Source organism: Sminthopsis crassicaudata, chromosome 3 (assembly GCF_048593235.1).
Source record: "Sminthopsis crassicaudata isolate SCR6 chromosome 3, ASM4859323v1, whole genome shotgun sequence".
NCBI lineage: Eukaryota > Metazoa > Chordata > Mammalia > Dasyuromorphia > Dasyuridae > Sminthopsis > Sminthopsis crassicaudata.
The window spans coordinates 14,973,074-14,991,575 of record NC_133619.1 but is presented as its reverse complement, the minus strand read 5'-3'; the positions used below and the strand labels follow the sequence as shown (position 1 = coordinate 14,991,575).

Here is an 18,502-nt window from a genome sequence, read left to right as displayed (position 1 = left end):
CCATGGAGCACTCATGCTCAAGTTCAGCGACTTACGCCAGTTTAAAGGATCCTCATGGGATTTTAAAGTCACATGGGCCCTTAGAGGCCCTCCAGTCCATGTCCTCATTTTAGAGATGAGGAAACCAAGATCCAGAGAGATGGAATTACTTTTCCAAGGGGTGAGGGGGAGCTCCAGCATTTGAACCCAGGCCCTCTGACTCCCAGAGTAGCACTGAACCCCGTACCCCCTTGCTTCTCTAGTTGGTCAGTCTGCTTGGGACATAGAGGAAAGGAAACAAAAACCAGTTCCGTGTCAGAGGAGGTAGAAGAGAAAGCTAAGGGGGAAAGGCAGAGAAGACTCCTGGAAACCCGGTTGGACTTGGGGGGAACCTAACAAAACCCCGTCCAGTTACTCAGGGCTCGCCCGCCTGCTGAGCCTGGGCCTGGAAGAGCCCCGCAGTCGGTGAGGGCTGAGGCACAAGGATGGAAGGCTCTCCCAGCGGGGCCTCCCTCCCCCCCAGCCCCGATGCTCCTCTTCCTCCTTGTCTCTCACGGGCTGCTCCTCTCATCCACTTTGGCTCTCTCCGAGTTCCTGGTCCCTCTCTCCTCCATCCCCTCCACCCCACGAGCTCACCCCACGAGCTCACCCCACGAGCTCACTCTTCGGAGCCGGGATCGTGCCCTCATTCAGAGCTTCCCACAATCCATTGCTAGGCTCTTTCTCCAAACGCCCTTTCCAAAGGCAGGGCCTGATCTCCTGCCCTGAAACAACCTGGCCTTGAACTTGGGGCATAGGGAGACTTCCCCCAACGGTTCCCAGCTGGCTGTAACTATCATATCCCTGAGCCATTCCTATTCAACCTTTATTTTTGTTAATTTATTAGTCCTGTAAGATTTTCTTAGAGCTGACTCTCTGCTTCCCCTCCATCCAGAGACAACACAGCCCGAGAAAGAAGAGGACTGGAGTTCTGACTCCAGAAGTCTCATCCTCACTCCCGCTGACTTTTCCCTTGATTCATTTCTCCTGTTTATCCCCCGTTTCCCTCTGCCAAGTTATTTCACTGGAGCCCATCTCCCTCTCCTCAGCATTGCTCTCATCTTCTTCGTGTTGTCTCTTCTCCTTTGCCGTTCCCCCTTCATCATCAGTATTCCCCTCGGATGCTCCTCTGGGCCGGTACCAGTGTGGCGGAAAGCTGGAACCCTGTCCTTTTCCTGTGACTCCTTCTTACAGTCTTATCTCCTCGAGGTCACAGGCAGCCTCCTCTGGCAGGAGGGAGCACAGTGTCCTCCACATTTGAAATGCATTTCCTGCTTACAGATCATCATCCCAAGATGACTTCCTGAGGCTCCTCTAGAGCTTAGCTGTTCCCCAAAGCAGCCAGAAACTTTCTCTACCTTATAATGAAAAGCAGCTGGTGCAGAGTCAGCCCACCCGCCCCTTGGCCCAGTTCTATGTCACTTCTTCCAGGTCAATCTCCAGTCCAGGGGGCTGCACAAAACCCAGCCCACCTCTCCTATGTCTATTGCTCCCTCCCCCCATCTTCCCCATTATTGATGTCTAAGTGGAATCCCCATCGAGTTACACGGACTCCATCAATATAAATCCCCTGCTGATTGCAGGGATGTAGAAAGATGTCCCTTAAATTCACCCACTCACAAAGAACCCTCCCTAGCAGGGGACCCTGGGTGGCTCCCCTTCCCCGCCAGTCCAGGCCAGCCTCCGCCTTCTCTGGTAACCCTCATGACAGACAAAAGCAGACACAGCCCCGTTTGCCTGCTCCCCCTTTATCCAGTCCTGCCTGGGGCCGCTCTCAGCCCCTCTTCTCCCTCTTTGCTCCCTGGTCACAGCGAGTTACCCACCCTCCTCTGAGGGCAGACGAGCAGGTTCAGAGCGGGATTCATCTGGATTCCCAGAGCCCAGCTGCCCTTGGAGGCCCTTCTTTAGCCCGGCCGGCCAGCTGATGCCGTCATGGCCTTCATCTCCGGGCTCCCCTGATTCACTCCTCCTTCCTTCACACGGGCGAAGCTCGCCTCTAGTGCCACAGCGAGAGACTTAGGGCAGGAGTTATGGTCCCACTTTACAGATGAGCAAATGAAGTGACTCCTCAGGAGTAGGGTTGGAAGTAGAAAGCAGGCCTTCTGCCCCTCAGCCCAGCATTCTCTCTGCCACAACAGCTGCCTTCTGCTCCTTTCACCAGTTTAGATTACTAGATTATTTTAGATTATTTTCAGGGGTCCTTCCATGTCTGTGGCCACTTTTTATATACTTTGCTTAATAATCAGACGACAGGAGCTTTTTCTTTCCTTTTTGTCTATTCTTCACCACCCAGTGCTACAATGATTGAGTCTCTCCCTTATCTGCATTCATGACCATTAACTACCCAACGTACTTGAGGAAATGCACAATTAACATCCAACTGAGGTCCCTATTCTTCATCCTCTGTCCTTGCTTTGCAGCTCACAAAGTTCTTCCAACAGGATCAAATTTTCCAAATGCAAAAGTTTTCATGATTAAAGTGCTTCGTAATTGACCGATATTTCTGAACATCTTAGAACTCTAGCATCATGACAAATTTTTATTGTGAAAAGAACTAGACCTTTTTATAATTAAAGAATACAGTTAGTCAGATGGAAATGTAAACGTGGCCAAAATGATTTTTTAAAAAAGTCAAAAAAAATCCTTAGTAATTTATGTTGACAGAAAGAGCCAATACTAAAGGAAAATTACACAAAGTGCATATGGCAAAGGATTCTGAAAGGAAAGAATCATCATCATCCCAAAAGATCCTCTGGCAGAAATTACCAGTATATATTTGAGTAAAAAAAATTTAAATTATTCATCTCAGCATTTTAGCTCATAAGAGTCAATTCAGTAGCACTCAAGAGTCACATTTTAGAAATGGAAGATAGTTTAGAAATTCTCTGGACTCATATCTCCCTCCTTTTTTTTTTTTTTTTTTTTTTTTTTTGAGGCTGGGGTTAAGTGACTTGCCCAGGGTCACACAGCAAGGAAGTGTTAAGTGTCTGAGACCAGATTTGAACTCAGGTCCTCCTGAATTCAAGGCTGGTGCTCTCTCCACTGCACCACCTGGCTGCTCCATATCTCCTCCTTTTGGAAGAGGAAACACTGCATTCAAGGTGTCATGGCTAGGGCTGGCACCTGGGTCTCCTCCCCCCCCACCTCTGCTCATCTCACATCTGCCCCCCCTTCTCCCCCCCCCCGCTCACTCTTACCTCTTCCTGGGCCTGAGTGAGCTGCCGCATGAGCTGGGTGTGCTCCTGGGTTACTTTTTCTAGTTCATCTGACTTCTGCTTCATCTCCTTCCTCAGAGCCTCTAAAATCGAGTCGTAATTGTCCATCTCCTTCCTCAGGCGGGATTCAAATTCTCCAACCAGAGTCTTAAGGCTCTGAATCTCCTCTTCTTTTGATGCTGTTTTTTCAGCAAGTGTCATTTGGGTTTCCTGCAGCTTCTTCTCTAGAGTGGCAACTTCCATCCTAAGGTCGTTGGTAGCATTTGCTATTAAGTCAGCCATCTAGAAGGGAAAGCAATGCTTATTTATGCTCTTATTACAGTTATTAACAACAAATTATTATATTTGTTTAGACAAATGAACTGTACTGATGGTCAGAAAAAACCCCAAACCCCCAAGCTATAGTTTCTATATATTTTAATTTTGCCCCCTAAAATGCTGTCAAAGCAAAAACTAAATTAGTCTTTAAGAAAATTGTTATAAGTGGTTGGGCTTGATCTTGTGCAGGCCTTGAAAAGGGCGATCTGGGACTGAACCAGCAGGCCACAAAAATAGGTTTCTTGGGTCCATTTGCTTTTCGATAGCTCGCATGACCCTCTGCACGCTTAATAAATGGTCTTTGAAGGAATGTTGAACAAAATAATTCGAATCCACCTCCCTGGAGTCCTGTTCTTTCCCCTGAGCTTGGGCATCCTGGGCGAGGGTCAGAGTTCAATGTCATGGCCAACAGCAACTATTGGAATTGTCTATCTTAAGCAAGATACCAAAGCATTATGTACCGTCTTGGAACCTTAGATGTTATTTTATTACAATGTCTTCCAAATGAAAATGTAGGGGGAAAATTTGTATTTTTTATTTGAGTTTAAAATCTACCTTTTTGAAAAGCAATGATTTGTCAATTTCATAATCCCCCAGCCTATTGATTTGGAGAAAAAAAATGTTCTGTTAAACCTAGGGAAAAATCAGGAGGAATAGTACTCAAGCTGCTTCTGCTGAAACAACAACGAGGAAATCATAAGTATTATAAAACGGTATCATGAAGGGCATAGATATTGCCACCTTATGAGTGTTAACTAATAGGAGCTCACAAACTGTCTGGAAGTTCCCCAGGAGGAGTGTGGTCCCCAAACAGCATTCGCAGAGATAATGCTCCACATAACTGCTCAGCCAAAATTTCTCTCAAACGTGAAATTCACAAAAAAAGCCCATGTGCCACAGCTAGTATTTCTTAGCGATGTGGATCATCTCCCAATTGTGCCCACGTCTCTGCTGATTGGATCTCTGGCAAACTGAGGACCAGATGCCTAGTTCTGGATGTAATCACCGGGCTGCCTTCCCTCGCTATTCGTCACTGGCATGGACAATTGAATTAAAAGTAATGGGAAACACTGACAATAACAATTTGTTTGGGGTTACAGGCCAGCCTCCTCCTCTCAGCCGTGCTAGGCCCCGCTCCTGCTGGTCCTCGGTTGGGGACTACCCTAACTCAGAGCACCCCGGTCACATCGGGCGGCCAGAGCCCATCGGCAGGAGAGAGGCAGCCCGCCCTTTGCCCGTGGCCCCCACGCTACAAACCTTCTTCTGAAGCTTCCCTAGCTCTTTCTGATACTGTTTGATTACTTCCTGGTGCTTTTCCCTTTCAATGGTGAGCTCCAGTTTGGCCTCTTCCTTCAGCCGCAGAGCTTGCTCCTGATACTCGGCGCTGTGTCGGCTCCGCTCCTTGTTGAGTTCCGCTTCGAGCTGGAAAGCGCACAGAGAAAGGCTCGTTTTCTCGGCCAAACGAGGACACAAGTTATTTACACAAATCTCAGCTCCCAGTGAAAAGGAAACTGTCACAGAAGGTCCGAGGAATAACGGAGGCCTTCGGCCAGTGACCAGAGGGACCAGGGCGAGAAGCTGTGGGCCCGGACCAGGGCGAGAAGCTGCGGGCCTAGACCAGGACGAGAAGCTGCGGGCCCGGACCAGGGCGAGAAGCTGCGGGCCCGGACCAGGGCGAGAAGCTGCGGACCCGGACCAGGGCGAGAAGCTGCGGGCCCAGACCAGGGCGGGCCTCGCGGGCTTGGCCTGAGCCCTGGGCTGTGACCGAGGCCCCGGAGTAACGGAACACTCAGTCCAGACCTTCCCTCCAGAAGTGCGCAGAGCCGGGCCCTCATAACAAGCCCAAAGTCAAAGGCTGGAAGAATGAGCAAACAAAAAGAACCCGCTCTAATGAGTCAGCTGATGACAGGGATGCCCAAGGTACAGTTAAAGAAGAGAAGGCCTCCAGAGTCTCTATGAGCCCCGCTTCAAGGAAGAACACAGCTGGGACACAAACTCCCTTTCAGCATTGCTGGAAGAGAGGAAGCAAGAATTAAAAGAGTTCTAAATGGATTGAAAACACGTGAGGAAAAAATTAGAAAAGAAACAAGAGCTAAGGGGAAAAATGTGGAAAGGAATCAGCAGCTTGACACAAGAAACCCCAAACCTTCTCAAGTAACAAGTTCCCTGAAACTTTGAATATAGAAGCCAGTAACTTCACAAGACATCAAGAAATATTAAAACAAAGTCAAAAGGCTGAAAAATAGAAGAAAGTGTAAGGTTATCGCAGGGCAAAAAAAACAACTCATTTGAAAAAACAAATTGAGGGGAAAAAGTTTAAATTATTCTTGGACTAGTAGATGCCATAACTAAATTCAAGAAATCTCAAAAAAAGAAAACTGCCCCAAATCTTAGAACCAGAGAGTAAAGAGGGAATAGAAAGAATATACTAGTCACTTCCTGAAACCCCAAATGGAAATTCTCAGGGATATGTAGCCAAAATTCAGAGCTTCTAGGTCAAAGAAAAAAATTCTGCAAGCAACCAGAAAGAAAGAAGTCAAGTACAGAGGAGCCACTCCTGCAGCACTCCTATAAAGTAAGGGTCACTCATAATTTTAGCAGCCACTCCTATAAAGGAACAGAGAATTTGGAACATAATTTTCTAGATGGCAAAAATATGGACTTAAAATAAAAAATAACTTACTCAGCAAACTGAGTCTAATGATAAAGGAAAAAATGATGGAGTTTTAATGAACTAGAGAACTTCTAAGGATTCCTGATGAAAAGAGCAACTTTGAAGTACAAATATGGAGAGAAACATAAAAAGGGTTAAGACAATATGAATCAACAATGATAAAAGACTAAAAAAGGATTAAGTACTTATATTTAAATATGGAAGGATATGCCATCATTAGACTCCACAGAAGATACTTGAAAATAAAAAAAAAATAACAACTTTAATAAATCTAGTCAGTGGGAGCCATGTGTAAAAAGAATTAGAATGGGAAAAAAAGTTTTTCCCAGAAATGTTCTATTGGGCCATTTTCTTAACGGCGAGAGAAAAAAAACATTAAAATGCTGAAAGATAGAGCCTATAGCATGTGCTTTATTGCTATGCAAGGCACAGCAACCTGGGAAACAGATGGTAATAGGATATTAACAGCTATTTCTCTTAGGAAAGATTTTAGAATCCTTAGAGTCACATTTCCATGGATTATTATTATTCCAGCTTCCAGTTAGTGATCTAGGTTTTAGATCATCTAAATGATGATCAACCAATCAAGAGCCATGGCCCGCAGTAAAGTTATTTGCCATCTTTAATCTAGAAAGTCGGATTTGTTTAACTGCCAGTGCTCCTTCATACTGTGGATAAAATATTGGACAGTCTTGAGCGTTGATGGGAATGTTAGCAGAATTCAATTTTCTGTGTATCTTTTGCTGTTACCAATTGATCTAGTCATCCTCACTTAGCTCACACATTACACAATGCCTATGTGTGGATAACACTAGACCAAGTGGGAAGCTCGGAGGCAAGGTGACCGGCATTTCCAAAAGCATCTGGAAACACTCTGCTGACCAGCTGCAAATGTAGACAACCATACTTCTTCACCAAACCAGCCAGCTCCACTGCTAAACATTCTGGTAATCATGATGTCACTGCTAACTAAAAGTTAAACAGAGAAGAGGAACTGGAAGAATAAAAAGCTGATGGTTCTTGGAAAAATCACTTTCTTCCTGCTGTTCACTCACCTCGGTCCAGTCTTTTAATGTTCAGACTTGGACTGGTAAAGATCTGGGGAGGGGAATGAGCAGACAAGCCTGAGAATAGTTACGAGCTTAGGGAATAAGAGGAGCTATGGGGTTAGAGAAGTAGTATTAGGAAACCTTGTGTATAAACAAAATCGTCCTGAAAAAATTATTCTTCTTCTCCAAGTTCAATTCAATAAGCCTTGATTAAGCATTTCTCAATTTGAAGTTCAGATAACTCAGGGGCTGGCCCTCAAATTTCCTATCTTATTTCTAGTCCTAACAGGACTACTTGCAGTGAAGCATCATTCACCTTAACTTGTCATTTCACTATAAAGAGTTAAGCCAATTGTTAATGTAGAAAAACCCAATTTTATTTATTGGCAGTAGAAGAAAGAATAAATGTTTGTATAGATTAACTTAGTGAAATTACAAATATATTCCTAATAAGAGTTTTTTGGTGTTCTCATTTCTTTATGCAAAGTTTAGGTTCCATTATATATATACACATACATATATATATATATACACATACATACATATATATACATACATACATATATATATGTATATATAAATAAATACAGTTGGTACCAAAAAGATCTAGTAAATATTGTGTGAGTTAAAAGATAATGAGATAGTCAGTAAACATGTAAAATTTAAAAGGCAAAGTAAAACAAATAATGATGAATTGTATATAAATTATTAGAAGTAAGAGTTATTGAAGTATTTTATAAATATGATTAAGAAAATTTTCTGTTTAAGAATCTGAAAATTAATCTTTAACAACTTTTATTGTACTAGAATAAATGTTTAACATGCACCAAAGAAATTTTTTAAAACCGAAGTGATTTTTCAGTTTATCACAAGCTTCTTTCAAAGGTACTCTTTGTATTGTTTTCTCTTCTTTTCAGATTCTGAGATATTTTTAAATCAAAAGTACTTAAATGGTTTTTTTTTCATTTTTAATATCAACTTTTGGTCACAAGATATGGCTCATAGCTGAGTCTAATTTTCATTTTATGAGACTCAAATAAAATGGTTTTGATTTTTTAATAACAAAAATATTGGGCTTTTTTGACAGAAAATCAAACATATTTTTGATTTTCATATTCACTAAACAATGATTTAGAGACTTTTCTGTTTTCCCATTATGCTTCCTAAAATTGTAGAAAAGATAAATATTATAAGCAAACTTAGACTAGTGAATTTCAGGAAGGTATCCAAAAAAAGTCAGTAGGTACAAGACAATTTGGCAATGGATACAACTTTCGGGCAAATGAACAGAAGGCAGGAAAGTAAACAAATCATGAGCTGCTGAGAAGTGTGTTATTGTTGTTTTGTTGTTAGTATTATTATTACTACCTTCTCTCTCCAGTTATCATCACTCAGCATCTTCTGTCTGAAGTTTTCCTGCAGCTGCTCAAGTCTATTCTGATGTGAAATCAGCAATAACTCCCTGAAAACCCCAAACCAACAAAGTACAAATTTAACATGAAACAATCCTAAATGACAGTTTCAAGCTTATACAATGACATTATTTTGAAATTTGTCTGCTCTTCAGTCTAACAATACCGCTATAATGCAACCAGGTGCCATTTTAGCAATGTAACAGAAATTTACAAATACTAAAAACGATTGACTTTTTTTTCCCCCATGCCTGTTTTTGCTTAGGGCTTACCATATGTAACGGTTGTCTCATTAAAAAGAACAAAACAAAAATGATAGAAGCAAAGCAAGTACAAAAAAGTTTTGATCTGAAACTCAGTGAAGTCATACATTTTCCAGGGCATTCATAGATGCACCTGGAAGGAAGACAACAAAAATGGAGAAAACAGAACAGATTTGACAAGGTTTCTATGATACTCGGTCTCCACAATAACTGGCGGTTCTCACCAGCACATTAGCCGTCTCACATCTCGGGCCCAGATACAGTCTTATCGTATCAGGATGTAGAATGAACCTGAAAAGGTCATGTCAGGGAAAAGTACTGAACCAAAGCAAACACACGAGCACATGGAGCAATTCTGGGCTCACGGCCTGCCTGACTCCTTTTCACTGGACTCCATCGTGATCGTGCTCCCAGAGAACCTTAGCATCAGGAAACGCATCACACTGTGTGACCGCACTAGCCCTGGAACTCAAAGGGAGATTGGGGAGAGAGTAAAGAATTTCTCCCAAACCTGCATTTAAAGAGAACTCCCAGCCAATTCTTCATTTCTTTGAGATGGACTCTATTAGGGCCATTCTCACTTTTTCTTTTTTCTTTTGTGTCTTGACTTCCACCACCAGATTATAAGCTTCCAGCGGGCAGGGATCGCCTTTCTTTTTTATATTTGTATCCCCAATGTTTACTTAGTACAATGTCTGGCACGTAGTAGGCATTTCATGTTTATGATTGTTTCTATGTTTCCTTCAATTTTCAAATATAGACGTCTCCTTCCTCTTCCCAATTAATCATATATATAATACTATATATATATATATATAATAAATAATATGTATATATATACATATATATATACATACATACATACATATATATGTATATATATATATATATAAAACCAAAGAATAAAAAAGGGGTTGGGCAGGATATTGTGTGGGAGGAGAAGAAAACAGTTCATTAAAACTCACCCATACATAGAGAATGACAATACAAACATCATTCCATACAAACATCATTCCACACTGCAAAGTTCCCTCCCATCTTTGAAGCAATTAGAGACTATGGATATTTCCCTTTCCCGTGTCATTGTTGCCGACAAATTTGGTCATTATAATTTCACAACTTTTAGTGTTTTTGAGAGTGGATCTCTCTATCGCTCCCAGACATTAGTCTGGGGCCCACTCAGGGACCCGAGTGCTGCTGCTGCTGCTGCTGCTTTGATCTGCTACATTTCCAATCTGGACTGAGGCATTTCTCCCTGGACAGCCTGGTGGCTCCTCATTGTTGGGACCCACAAAACTGGTGTCGGACTTAGTGTGGATACTTAGCTAATTCAGCCTTAATGCTTCTCCCAACCTCCTGAGCTCAAACAGTTCCCTAGCTTCAGCTTCTCCCCCCATCCCAAAAATTAGGAATGAGACCCTCACCACCATGAGAGCAATTTGTTTCTATTGTTTTATTGTTTTCAGATACATGGTTATATTCATTGGGCATATTGTTCTCCTGGTTCTGCTTATCTCCCCTTGCATTTTTAATGTAAATCTTCCTATCTTATGAGCTTTTCATTGTCATTGTCATTATTTCTTACAGTGCAGCTAACATTCTAATAAGTTTGTATATCATAATTAATTCAAAGCTCACCTTTTTAACACCATAATCCACGTAGAATTCGAGGTAGCACAAAAGGCCATGTCTAAGGTGAGCACAAGTAGGTGACAGCTCTTTTTCAATGATGATTACACTAAGTCATGTTTTCTCTCCTCTCAATCTCTTCTTATAATCTTATAATCTTCTTATAATTCTTATAATCTTATAACCCTTATAATCTGGCTTCCAACTTGGTCAATCTAGCAGCACTACTACTACTTTCTCCAAAGAGCTCTTAATTCCCAAATCCAACGTGCTGATTGTGCAATGGGAAAGCGGGCACAAGAAAGAGGGATCCTGCACGCGCCATCTTTACCCAGGCAGGAGCAAAGCAGAGGATGCTCCTAAGAGGAGGGTCCCCACTTTGTGCTTCCAATCAGCGGCAGAGCTCATCGGACTCTGCTTCTTGGCTATAGCACAGAGGGATGGGCTCCTCAAGGTGAAGAGAGACATGGCTTTCATTCTAATGACTTCCAGAAGACAAAAAGAATGGATCTCACTGATATAATTCCCTAAGAGTTCCAAAGTATTTTACTCATTCGATCTTCCATCACTAATTTTGCGAGGGAGCTGCCCCTTTATCCTTAATTTACAGACTAGGAACCTGATGCAGATAGTGAGGGGAAGTGACTTGCAGCAGCTGATGCAGGATGCAGACTCCTGGCTCCAGGCCTACCTATGATTCTGGCTCTCCATTCCAGCTGCCAACAGTCTAAATTCTTGTTTCATCTGAAAATAACCTAGTCTCTCTATGGAAAAGGCAGATCGCTGCAAGGAAAGCTTTCCATGCTAAGGTCAGGTCAAGTGGAGGAAGAGGTTCTGGGCGTGGGGGAGGCAGAGAAGAAAACAGCCCACTTACACTTTCCGTTAGCTGCATCTTTACAGATTCTGGTGGAAAAAAAAAAGGTCTTGCAGACAAATGAACAAAAGAAAAACCGCCTCTCCTTCCAAACTAAAAGGTTTCTCAACAAGGAACAAAGTGATCTTTTGAGTGAGTCCTGGAGTATTCGATATTTAAAGATTCCCCATTTCTGAGGCACCAGAATATTGATTCACCCAAATTATCACTGTGTGAGCAGGGCTGAACTTCCGAAACTCTCTACCCCCTAATCCATCAGACTGTCAGGTCAAGAAGCACTCAGAAACAGGTGCCACGTCACGGGCAGGCCCTGTGCTAAGTGCTAGGGATACAAAGGAAGACAAAAAATGGAGTCCCTGCCCTCAAGGAGGGGAAGTAAATGGGGGGGTATTCAACAAGTACGGACAAACCATCTAGACATGGGATACATGGACCCAATCTCAGGAGGCCCATCGAGGGGATCTTAAAGGTCATCCAGTCCCATCCCCTCATTTTATGGAGAAGGGAGGAGATGAGGACATAAAGTCACCCGACAGCCAGGACTCAGATCAGTCATCCGCCTCCAGGCCCAGCGCACCCCACTGCTGGCCCAGACTGCACAGCTTCCTGAGTTCCTTTGGGACCTTAGACTCGGGCCCAGACATCCTGGGGGTCCACAACCGATTCTCTCTTTTAGATCAGACGCTGGCTCTGGGATCCCTTTGGGACTGATACCAGTGGTCTGAGCGATGGAAAGGGGCTTGTGACAGTGCATACCAGCCTAGGCCAACCAGCCATCACCTATGACAAGCATGCTGTTCTCCTGTCTCATTCATCAGATTCAAGTGATGGCGTCTCTTCCTGTTCAGTAACCTCCCTAAAGAATCTGTGCATCCCTGGCACCCAGAAACGCCAAGGACAGCATCCCCTTCGACCAAGGCCCTCAAATCACTTAGACTCTCCAGTGGCTTTGGGGGCCATCTTGTTTTTTTCAGAGAACAGAGGAGGAGCTAGGAACTCTAGTCCTTCTCTCTCCTCAAATATTCCCGCCAAAGGTGGCCAGGTGGTACAGGGGTGAGAACAGTGAGCCTGGAGTCAGGAAAACCTGCCTTCAAATCTAGCCTCAACCACCTCCTAGCCGTGGGATTCTGGACCAGTCATTTAGCTTTTGTCTGCCTCAGTTTCCCCAACCATAAAGTAAGGGACATAATAGTGTCTCCCTCCCAGGCTTGTTGTGAGGATCAAACAAAATAATAACTGTAAAGGACTTACAGACTGCCTCTATATAGTAGGGGCTTATAAATGTCTCCTTGCCCTTCCTTTTATTCTTTCCACCACAACAAGCTAAGACTCCATTCTCGGTCCTCTCCTCAGATCGCCTTTTAGATGTCATAAGTAAACATTTTAAATGGAAAAGGTTGAGAAAACACAAATGACAGACATGACATTAGGAAAATGCTTCTTGCTTCCTGGATCTCCAACCTTGTCACATTCTAAGATGTAGGAGGGACTCAGTCAGTCCCACCCAAGCTGGTCTGGGGTAGCTGCCTTACCCTGGGGACGCCTGAGTTAATATAGTCGTAGTTGCTGCCCACCAGTGGGAAGTGGGCCTGGGATTAGGAAGGCTGAGTGCATATGTAGTTTCAGATTATTCTTAGCTGCGTGACCCTGGCTGAGGCATTTAACCTTTGCCTGCCTCCATTTTCTCAAGTGTAAAAGTAGGGATAGTAGCATCCACCTACCCAGATGAAGGGGAAGATCAGTGAAATATTATTTTGTAAAGTACTTACACAGTGCCTGGTATATAGTGGGTGCTCAACAGATGCTTATGGCCTCTTTCCCCGCCTCCCCCACTTCTCTTATTATCGAAAGATGCCCTAAGCTCCTGTCGGCTGAGTGTGACCAATCTCTAGGAGGTTCAGGCTTAATCGGTGGTGTTTATCTCATTCTCTCCCAAATACTGTGTATCCTGAGTTCTGAAGACCCTTAGACTGGGACTCTCTCCTCCTGGTGGACACCAGTGCCCCACAGCTGGGGCAAGGGTGGGCTAGGGTTGGCAAGATCAAGGGAGGAGAGAGATCTCTTCCCTTCAGACTCACTTTGAGGCCCTTCAGGAGCTCCTGGCTTCTAACTTCAAGGAGAAGGTCATTAAAGGGGGACGGCGCCTCTGGGAAGAAGCTGACATGAGAGGAACTAGCAGTCCTTCTCATGTCCCCAGGCCCAGCTCACTACCTTAGAGACTTCAGTGAATTTCCCCTTGGGGAAGAACTTGGACACTTTCTTGGTTGAGTTATCTGGTTCTCAGTGGGAAGGGTCCTTCTCTCTGTGCTAGTCTGCTCTATGTTCTACAAATACCTTGTCTGGTTTGTTTGCTGTGATCTGGACGAAGGATTTCTTAGTTTCCTCCTGGACGCTTATTGTGGAACTGATATTTGGTGGTGGAGGGGTCAAGCCTGAGATATAGAGCTTGGGGTCCTCATTCCCCCCAGTACTAAGACAGTGATCAGAAGTGAAGCACATGCCCTAATATTTAAGAGAGGAATAATTCTAACTCTCGAAGGAGAGCAGACTGTCCAAGCTTTTGGCCCCAACTGCCTACTTCCCCTACAGGCAGGACTTAAAGTCTCCTTTGGAAAAGAGATGGGGAGAAGAGAAATATCTATTCCACCTCTCTCTCTGACCCACACAATGACACTCCCATGCTACGTATTGAGGGACAATTCTCTCTATATTTACAACTCTATTTACTCAATACTTCTTCCCCCCCTCAAGATACTTCTTTCACCCAGATTCTCAGAGAAAAACACCCATGTTTTCTTCTCTATTGTTTCCACTTCTTTGGTGCTTCAGAAATGACTCAGAAAATCTGCTCACCAAAGGTGGAAGGAGAATCGTAACTATACTGTTTACTGAAGGTGAAAAGGAGTACCCAGAGTTTAGCCTGGTATCTTGTCCTATGAACTGCTTATTTACGGCACCTGCATACATTTAAAGCATTTAACAGCCTGTCAACTAGTGAGCCTCCTACCAAGCACATTAGACTTGCATCTAAAATAAGGATGGGCTGAATGAGGGCTTAAAAGGCCCAGCAATGGGAAAAAATGGGTGCTTTATGAAAACATGTTTCCTATCTGTTCAGACTAGTCTTGGGGGCTTTCTTCACTGACCTCCTTCTAGATCCTCAGTCTTCCCTTCGCTTGGTGATCCTATTAGCTCCCCATTTATTAGCTGATAAATTAGAGATTACCATCTCTAGACCGATCATTCTCAAATCTCCTTATCGAGCTCCCATCTCTCTGCTGACCGCCTATCTCCAACCGTTACCGAGCCGCTTGAATTGCACGTCCAGTGGACCGAATGTGTCCAAAATTGAACTGGTATTGTCCCCTCCCCCATCGATCTTCTCCCACCTCCCCTATTACTACTGAAGGTATCATCTCCTCCCAGTCCCTCAGCTTCCAACCTAGGAATTATCCTTGACCGCTCACTGTCTCTCACATCCCAGGGCACTGCCAAAGCCTATAGATTTCCCACACACTCCTCCTCCTCCTCCCCCAAACTCTCTCCAATAAGCCCCTTCTCTCTGACACTGCCCCACCCCGGTGCTTTCACCTCACACTTAAGGCTACCGAAATCCCTCTTAATTCCAGTACTTCCATCTGTAGCTTTCCCCATCACAGTTTTGGGAATAGGAAACTTCGGGAAGTTTTGCAGAAGCACAGACACCACTCAAAAGCCAGCAGATGACACAGAAAAAGTTTGCGTGGGGGGGGAGAAGTGTTGAATAATAGAGATTCAATATAGAGAGAATTGTCCCACAACACGTAGCATGGGAGTGTCATTGTGGGTTCAAAGAGAGAGGAGGAAGAGAAACGCATGGAATAAGTGTAGGTAGCATTGAATAATGCAAGTATTTTATCTTTAAATACCGTAGTAATTCAGACTTCTCCTCTGGTAAGTGGGGAGGGACAAATAATTTTATATAGATCTTCCAGATCACAAGAGAACTGCGCTCCTTCCCCCTCCCCCCCAGGCTGGGGTTAAGTGACCTGCCCAGGGTCACACAGCTGGGAAGTGTTAAGTGTCTCGGGTCCTCCTGACTTCAGGGCTGGTGCTCCATCCACCGCGCCCCCTAGCTGCCCCAGAACTGCGCTCCTAATACCTGTGATGTGGAAGAGAGAGCTGGATTTATCCCGTCCATACTTTGCTTTGGATATTTCTCTGCATGTGGTCTCCTCCATTAGACTGGAAGCTCCTTGTGGGTGACATAGTGCTTTGCCTCTTTTTGTATGTCTAAAGCTCTCCCCAATGCCTGCATGTAGTAGGCACTTAATCAATGCAGCTCCTGCTCTTCTATGCACTAACAGGCTGGCCAGTCTAAAAGGGCCAGGTTGGATCAGAGGGCTCTGGGAGCCCTCCAGAGTTACCCCCCTGATCCTGTGACACAGCACCCCCGATGGAGACCCCAACCATGAAAGCTCAGTACGAGAAGTCCCGTTTGCTCATCTTTACCTTTCGTTTTTCAGCGTCACAATCTCTTCCTTTGCCTGATTCAGAAGGATTTTTGTCATTTCCAATTCATTCTCTGAGAGGCTGGCTCTCCTCTTCAAGTTTTCTTCTAGCCTCTCTTTCGCAGCCACTTCTTCCTGTAAATGTTTGCACATTTGTTGACAAGCCAGCAAAGAGTCTTCCTTCTCTTTTAGCTCCCTAGCATGTCTAAAAAAGAATAGAAATATAGCCACCAACGTGCCCGGGACGCGCTCGCTGTTTCTGCTAAAACTTCGCAGGAACGAGGAGGTGGGCGCCGGAGTGGGGAGCAGTCACACACAAATGCCAGGGGCCCCTGGGAGCCGGGCCAAGGCCAGTCACATGGAGCACACACAGAGCGCCACAGACACAGCAAATCCAACAACGAGAGTTAAAGAAGGATCAGGATGTGTACCGTGTTTCAGAAATTTTGCTCTCGAACTTCAGGGTTCTAAATTTTCTCTGATACTCATCAGCTTCATCTGATTTCGTCCTAAGTAAGACAACAACAAAGACAAAACAAAGTTCGTTAAAATACGCTTTCTCCAGGAAATCAAAAGCTCCACATTTGTTTTCATCTCACCATTGGAAAGCGTTATGAAAAACAAGCCTTTTTGCTTAGTGGGGTTGTTTATCGTCATAGGCATCTTCCCACTATCTTGAAAGATAATTAAGGCTTTGTAAGGATACCAAAAAATGAAGCCTCCAAAGAGACTACAATTTTTTAGTTGGGGGTATCAGTCAATAAATCCAGGGGCAATAATTATAGTTTAGCGACTTCTTAAATGAGTCTGATCCTCTGCAAGGAATGAAACATTTCAAGGAATCTACAACATAAGCAACTCTCCCTTTTTCCTTCCCTCCCATTTCTTCTGTTTTGAAAAAATGTCCTTAATGCTCAAGATACCATTTGGCTGCTGGGAACTAGAGAAGCTTTTCATTCATAACCCAAATATTAAAGACTTTTATAGAGCTACACTGAAGCCTCTTATGTAAGCTCTTTTCAGTTTGGTATGTCCACATAATCATTTGTTATGGTGGAAAGTGAAAAATTGAAAAGCAAACAATAGCAGGTTTAATCCATCTAAGTGCACAGTTTATTAATCAGGTCACTACCACCAACAAAAAAGCCCTGCCCTCAAGGACAGCTCGGAGAGATCAGTAGTGAGCTCCAGTGTTAGGTCTGGCCTTTATCCCTTTGCTCCGTGGATGTGATTCTCATCCCCAGGACCATGGGCCATCGTCCATGCACACTGCAGACTGCTAAGGGCTGAGAGGACCTTGAAGATCATCTCTTGGGTGATTAAATGAATGTCTTGGGTGAGCCCCACATTACAGGGGAAGAGAAGGCCCGGATTTATGGCTGAACTTCTTCCCTAAAAGCTCCATTCCAGTATCTCTTTGCAGCATTAAAGGGGGTGTCCACAGGGCCCAAGTTCTGGGAGGCCTTCCCAAGAGAAAAAGACAGCAACAAACTGTGAGTCTGAATTGGCTCAGAGCCTTTCATCAGCAGGTTGGTGATAAAGGGATTATTATTATTCTACAATGGTAACTCATGAATGCTACTAAATCAAGGAGGGATTGCCATCTGCGTACACACGGGGAGTCGCTATAATAAGGACTCAGAGGATCTTCTGAAGCTTGAGTGTTTTGCAATTTTAAGAGAACAAAGATTTAGGTCAAAAAGCCTATTTCTGTGAATAACCTGAGATCCCATCTCACAGATACTGTCTCACTGATATTTCTTTCATGGGATAAAGCTAGATGTGGGGATTTCTCAAGAACTTGTTGGCTACAATTTTATGAAATATATTCATGGGATGTTTTCTAAGGTATTTTTAAGTATTTAAAAGCAAAAACTTTCATTTTAGCTAAAGCGGGTCCATGATTATAAAACGGAAACGTTCATTTTATTTAGAGTCAGTCCAATTCAATAATTATTCACTAAATGCCTGTCTGCCTGCCATGGGCAAGGCTCTGGCCTAGAGGCATAAAGCTGATTTACCTGTTTACAAGTAAGTGTGACATGACACGTGATTGAATGTGATGGGGGCAAAGGGTACTCTGCTGGTCCCTGGGCTGTAAGCCATTTTTATCAATGACTTGGATGATAAAGGCTTAGTTGCAGATTGGATGTGCAAGGGAGACAAAGCTGGGAGAGCTGGCAAACACTGGGTGATAAGAGAAAGGATTCAAAAAAGATTGTGACCGGCAACAAAGAGAACAGAACCCTCAGCATAATTTATACAACAACAACATTGGGAAGATGTTTGTGTTTTGACAAATGCAGTAATCAGTCATGACTCCAGAGGAGACTCCAGAAGCCCACTCCCTACTGTTTGACAGAGGTGTTGGTTACAGAGTGCAGAGTGAGAGCGAGGCTGTCTGGACATGGCCAATGTGGGAATCCCTTTTGCCTGACGATGCATATTTATTACAAGGATTTTGTTTTACTTTTTTCTCAGTTGGAGGGAGGAGGTAAAGTCAAAGGGGTTACCAAAGAAGAAAAGGAAGGAAAGAAGAAAGGGAAAAAAAGGAAGGAAG

General features: G+C 43.9%; 1 protein-coding gene across 1 annotated transcript in view; it reads right to left on the bottom strand.

Moving 5' to 3' along the window:
* Nucleotides 1–18,502, bottom strand: part of LEKR1 (leucine, glutamate and lysine rich 1) — a 162,429-nt gene that overhangs the window by 16,958 nt on the left and 126,969 nt on the right. Inside the window, exons 8-12 of the mRNA XM_074298067.1 lie at nt 16,374–16,451; nt 15,944–16,147; nt 8,643–8,736; nt 4,809–4,973; nt 3,216–3,515 (exon numbers count right to left, since the gene is read on the bottom strand). Coding sequence (XP_074154168.1) covers nt 3,216–3,515; nt 4,809–4,973; nt 8,643–8,736; nt 15,944–16,147; nt 16,374–16,451 — 841 coding nt within the window. The remainder of the gene's footprint in view (nt 1–3,215; nt 3,516–4,808; nt 4,974–8,642; nt 8,737–15,943; nt 16,148–16,373; nt 16,452–18,502) is intronic.